The sequence below is a fragment of the Hibiscus syriacus genome, unplaced genomic scaffold, assembly GCF_006381635.1.
Source record: "Hibiscus syriacus cultivar Baekdansim isolate YM2019G1 unplaced genomic scaffold, ASM638163v2 tig00002840_pilon, whole genome shotgun sequence".
In the NCBI taxonomy this organism is placed as follows: domain Eukaryota; kingdom Viridiplantae; phylum Streptophyta; class Magnoliopsida; order Malvales; family Malvaceae; genus Hibiscus; species Hibiscus syriacus.
Window position 1 is genome coordinate 7,090,106 of NW_024061947.1, and position 6,441 is coordinate 7,096,546.

The 6,441-nt window shown below is 34.2% G+C and overlaps 1 protein-coding gene and 1 pseudogene across 1 annotated transcript; both read right to left on the reverse strand.

Moving 5' to 3' along the window:
- Positions 1-207: 207 nt before the first annotated feature.
- Positions 208-2,989, reverse strand: LOC120152191 (uncharacterized methyltransferase At1g78140, chloroplastic-like; the record flags this gene model as incomplete). The annotated part of the gene is made up of 8 exons (XM_039164465.1): positions 208-523; positions 647-754; positions 1,068-1,179; positions 1,284-1,477; positions 1,861-1,942; positions 2,304-2,444; positions 2,535-2,638; positions 2,729-2,989. Coding segments are annotated over 8 exons (1,143 nt in total), but the record flags the coding sequence as incomplete, so codon positions are not given.
- Positions 2,990-3,713: 724 nt separating this feature from the next.
- Positions 3,714-4,307, reverse strand: LOC120152201 (annotated as a pseudogene).
- Between the last annotated feature and the right edge of the window lie 2,134 nt (positions 4,308-6,441).

Consider the following 6,441-nt stretch of genomic DNA (forward strand, 5'->3'; position numbering starts at 1 on the left):
GAGTGATAACAAATTTAGTTTTGATAGGTCACGTGGATTTATCAAAGATAACGAATTTCACTGCGGAGAAGTTCTACGAAGATGTGCAAAAACTGATCTTATAGAGGAGGTTCGGAAAGGTATAACGATCTTCTATCTCAATAAATTTAAAATATATATACTTTTTTTAATACAATCAAATACAGATAAAACAAGGGAAAAGGCAAGATTTCATAGGGTGAGGCCAAATGTAGATGCTGCTTTACATACATGCATCTAAAGGTATGCTATACATTTTATATCATATTAGACGAACAAAGTAACTGATGCATGAGAAAATGTGAACTTGGCAGAAGAGACTGCCATGGGCTTTGCAAGTTTAGCAACATTTATGGATGGTTAGCTAGCTGCGTTTTCTGGCCGAGATCATCACAAAACGTGCGTTTCTGACGCATGTAAAATCAACGAGACCACAAGTTTGGCAAAGATCCTCGAGTTCTCGACCGGAAAGGAAGATATGGCCGCCTGCTTTTCCCATTACATTCTACACCCAAAGGTTAACCCACTATCAACAATAGAACAGAAATAAACAACAATTTTTCTTTCTTGTGATGCAAGAAAGGCTCAAATGAGACTTCCTCGATCAATTCAATGGCAATTAAGATACCTGGCGGAATGTCCTCATAAATGGCACAAATGCAAATGGCCCATCAAGAATGTAGGTGGTAGCAACAAAAACACCTCCAGGTCGAAGAATTTGACTTATTTCAGCCACCTAGAGAAATCAACAGAAAATCCCTTTAAAACATAGACTTAGAAGGTAAAAGTTCATGAAACAAAGACCGGGATCTTATGCCGGAAAGTAAGCATTAGATATTTAGATGTGGCAAGAAGAAAGGAATAGCTTCTCAGATTTTTACAGTTTCAGAAGCTGGTTCTATTATACATTATTAACACGAAGTTTAATATGGCTTTTACTATTCTTAAGGAAATATCCTTTCCCCCAAACAGTTTTGCTCTTTTTAAGATTGTTTACAGCAAGTAATTGGAAAGATTAATTAACCACAACATCTAAAAGTAATGCTTACAGCTGTTGATGGTGAAGACCAACAGTGCAAAGCAGCACCAGCATACAAAGCATCGACTGAACTTGACTTGAAAGGAAGTCTAGCGATATCAGCTCGAATCAAGGTCACTTTCCTATGAGCAAACATAAAGAATGAAGATCAGTGGTAACATCTCCAATTTGAATTATAAATGTTTAAAGCTCAATGAGCTATATATATAAAGCATAACTTATGTACTCTTTCGGGAAGTTTTCCTCCTTGTCGATGAATTCATAGCATTGTTGCAGCATGTTGTCTGAGTAGTCCAAAGCAATGACCTGAGAAAATAATCCACTCTTGGCGAAAAGTCTGGAGAACATCCCACTGCCACAACTAGCATCAACAATAGTTCCACCAAGCACTGGCTTTAAGTAATCCTTAGCCATATCAAACTACAATGAAAATCACTAGTTACTTGGTGACTCCAAATTGCTAGCAAAGTATATGAAACAACAACAGCATGAATTGGAAAACAAAATAAAATAAAACTACTGTAAACATTATCCCATTTCAAACGCATTAACTGTAGGATGATTAGAAATTGATGTTTTATGTATGTTAGCATTTCAAAGAGAGTTCCTTTCCTTCAGCTCAAATCACAGATAAACAGACTTCATTCCAAAGTGACATCCACGCAAGGTCAAGATAAAACACTTCAAGTTTCAAGCTTCGGATCCCAAAATGATGTTTTGGATATAGGTATGTTTCGATAAATATTCAGACATAACTTCATAATTCTTATTGATGAACACGAAAATATAAGTTTTCATCTTACCTCTTTCTCAGGACCTGGAAAGCCACCAAATATGAAGTTTTGACGCCAGCCCCTCTCGTAGAGAAATGAAACCATCGGAGTCCTGCTTAAGAAAATGACCAATAGAGAATACATAAGTAAGTTAACAGCAAAACAAGCCTCGGACATAGTATCAAGCACATATAGTGATTAATATAAGGCATCGGCATGAGAGCATTGAAAATGGTCTATAGGTTACACTTTAAAAACAGATCAATATCTTTCTTTTTTTAATCACTACTTCACGTTTGTTACAATTCCTACAATCAGAGACTCGCTAGATTAATCAAACGAGTAAAGCTCTCATTTTCAATCTCCTATGATCATTATTCAGTAGATATCCGTTCAATTTAAACTCACAATTGCAAATGCTAAACAACATTATCCAAAACCATAAAAACTGAAAAGGAATAGCAGAGACTGACCTGAACACTTCAGTAGCCAGTGGCATGGATTCATCATACTGCTTGGATCCGCTAGAAGACACGAGGTCGAGATGCGTTTCGTTACCGAAATAAGCCTTTTTGCAGGTGTTGCACTGCAAATTAGACCCAGATGACGATCCACTGTCCTATTCAAAAACGTTTAATCAATTCAAGCACAACTTGAAATTGAAAAACATATAATTTGAAAATAGAAAACCAGCATGAACTGACACGTATAAAGTGGAGTCACCGTTCCCGGTTAATGGATCATAACAAATAGGACAAGCTACAATATTATCACCACCAGTTTCCTCTTTCCCCTCCACAACAGGCCCCTAAAATACTTACCAAGCAAAAAGGAGAATAAACACTTGTTAGAAAGAACGATGAATCAAATAACTTTGGGAAAAAGGATAATATTTTACCGCTTGCTGGGATTCAACAAAGGCGGTAGAAGAAACGCGAAGTTTAGGCGTTAAAGTTGTTGTGAAGAGGGGAACAGTGAAGAGTCTTAACAAGAGACGGTCCGGTTTTCTCTTGAGTTGAGTCGGGAAAACTGAGGGTCTGAAATGACCGATAATCTGTAGACATGTTTTCTCCTTTGTTGATGGTTTTCTCCCTTGTTTTGCTTTTTTCCTATGGCCGAGAGGGACAAGTGGGTAGCTTTGTCGAAGAGAAGGAAGAATTTAACAAATGCCTGAATTTTAGGAGAAAAATAGAGTTGAGATAGTGGGAAGGAGCAGAGATGTTTATTTTTGTCAATTTTTGGCTGGAAGGAATCGGGCATCGAATACTATACTGTCCACGTGGAACATAACCAAATAGGCTTTCCATTGCCTTTGTTTTTTAAGTCATACAAATAGTTGAAACCCGATAGGTGATTTTTCAGATAAATCACCCTTTTAGATGTTTATTTTCTTGTTTCAAATTATATTTTTTGATATAATACTTTTTACAGTAAAATGCGATTTTAGAGTCATATTTTACACTAATTTAACGCCACGTGAATTAAAATACACCCCCTAAAATATATCTTACACTGATATAAATACACATAACTAAAACACAGCCCCACCACGAAAGGTAAATCGCGGCCTGGGGCACGTGTTTGCTCATTTTTAGGATACTGGTTTTCTGTGGTTGTTTTATGTTAACGCGCTTATTGTTTTTTAATAATTTATTATTATTAGTCCCCAAAAAAGGAGTCATATCACGGGATAGATCTAAAAGACTATCTCATATTCACAGTTAAATCTCAGCATCATCATGTCTGTTTGGGATTCAAAAACCCCAGGAAAAAAAAAAAGAAATCCCAAACAAGCTTTCTTGTTCTTCCTCTCTCTCATTGGCTTTGTTCCTTCGTTCTTTTGCCTTTCTTTTCAAGAGTTTATACGAGGGTAGATATATGTTTTTTTCCTATTCTTTTTTATTTCCTTTGTAAGATGATTATTTAGGCAGCTGCAACACTTCCCGATCGGAACGGGTAGTTCTGAGCCTTTGCCGGAGAAGTTGTAGCTTTCCTTTGATCCTTCTTCCTCAAAGCTTTCATTGAGGATGAAAGGCTATTGCTTTTCTCCTTAGCTTCATCGATGTCTATCTGTTCTTGTCTACACTCTTCATTGCAAAAAGGCATATCCCCTCTGTAACAAAAAAAGAACACAAATCAACAATAATTTTAAACCCCAAAAACCCAATCTTTGGTTCCAAACTAATGAAAGATTCATCATATCTTTCGAGAAAATTATTCACTTTTTTAAATATAAATATTAACCTGTACATGAAGATGTCTTTGTTACCCCCAAGTGGCTTCTTGCAAAGGAAACAAGCATCCAAGAAATGGGGTTGATTGTAATCTTCAAACCTAGCAGGCCTTGGAGATGAACATGAAGAAGAATATGATTATATATTCCTCAAACTAGTTCTCCTTGAGTAAAAAAGAGGTCTTCGAAGAAACCCGTGTTGGTTATGGGTTTGGTAATGGGTGCATGAATACCCAGCCTCCATTACTGCAAGAGAAGCCAAGCCTTGATAAACAATTAAATTAAGATAAACAATTAAACCAGTACAAGTAGTTGTAAAAATGAGCAAAGTCGCGCCGGGGCCGCGCTTTACCCTATGTTGTCGTGCTTCAGGGGCCGTGTTTTAGTCATAGAAAATCCATCAGCGTAAGACGCGTTTTAAGGAGCGTGCTTTACCTCACGTGCGTAAAACGCGACCCTAGAATTGCGCCTTACTACAAAGGGTGTTAGATCAAAAAATATAATTTGAACGATGCTTGACAGAGAAATAAACATTTAAAGGGTGATTTATCGAAAAAAATCGTCAACCGGATATCTAAACCGTAGAATAAACTACAGTTAGCCTAAAAAATCTATTAAAAAACATATTGTAGTACGTATGACATAATTCAAATTTAAATTTTAAAGATGACAGTCCGTAAATCATTTGACACTTACCTCCCTCGAATGTAAGTTTAGGGATGAATATAACTCGACTTGACTCTAAAATTTTAAAAAAATTAATTTCGAGTTATTCGAGTCAATTCGAATTATAAATTCGGTTTTTGAGTTTTAGTCGAGTTGAAATTTTGAATTTTTGAGTTACCCGAAAAACTAAAAATTTGAATAAGTATTTTGACAGTTTTACTATTTAGTCTCTGATTTCAATATTCTTTCAATTCCTCCTTCATTTTAAGTCCCCTTTTAATCAAATTTAAACCACATACCGATAAATCATCATAGAATACATATGTACTTTCAATTCCTCTTTTTGATAATAATTTTTTTATTTTTCAATTTAGTCCTTAATTTTCATATTTTTTTCTTATTTATTCAATTTATCCTTTATTTTAAGTCTGTCTTTTAGCAAATTTGAACCACATGCTCATAAACCATCGTAGAATACATATGTACTTTCAATTCCTCTTTTTTAATAATAATTTTTTGTTTTTCAATTTAGTCCCTTAATCTTTCATATTTTCCTTATTTCTTCAATTCATCCTTTATTTTAAGTCTGTCTTTTAGCAAAATTGAACCACATGCTCATAAACCATCGTAGAATACATATGTACTTTCAATTCCTCTTTTTAATAATAATTTTTTATTTTTCAATTTAGTCCCTTAATATTTCATATTTTCCTTATTTCTTCAATTCATCCTTTATTTTAAGTCCGTCTTTTACCAAATTTAAACCACATGATTCTTATTTTTTAACTAAAATTTTACTTTCTTTTTATTTAGTCCATTAACTTTGCATTTTACCCAATTTGATCTTTTGACTACAATTGTTTACAAATTCTTTCTTCTCGTAAATTCATTGACTCCTTTATACTCTCATCAATATTTTACCTTCAAAATAATTTCTTTAAAATATAATATTATGAATTTCTTTCATAATTTTATATTGTATTTGATATATTAAATGGCATTATAATGTGAAAAGAATATATATATATATATATATATATATATATATATATATATTATGGTTAGAGAAAATAAAAAAATGGAACAAATGATTATCATAAAACTATAAATAATTCTAATAAAATTGGTATAGAAACTCGAATTTCTTAAACTCAACTCGAAAAAAATTTCAAGTTAAGTTCGAGTTGTAAAATACGACTCGCCAACTCGAATAACTCAAATTTTTTTACTCGACTCGATCGAATGCTCACTCCTAGTCAAGCCATTATGCATAAGACTCAATTGAAAGCTTTGAAGAACTGGAGGACCCGATTGGTGAAGTAGAGAACCTTAAAGGAGCAATGCCAATGAATTCTGGATTTCTCTACAAATTACGCCGCATTGGTCCTCCAAGGTTCCCAGTTCGTCAAATTCAAACCTTTTAAATGGGTAACAACTACAATGCATAGCAGTTCAGTATTTGAGGTAAACGCTACACCATCTATATGGATCGTCTCCTCCTAACCGACGTTGGTAAGGCATGTAAAAGAATCAAATGTTCAGCGAACTATTCTTGAATCCTTCGGTAGTAAGTTCGTTTATTTATTAAACGAACGAACATGAACAAGATTTTGTGTTTGTTTGATTAAATGAAGAGCACAAACAGAAGATTCGTGCTCATTTACGTTCGTGAACGTTCGATAATATGTTCGTTTATGTTTTTCATTTACTTT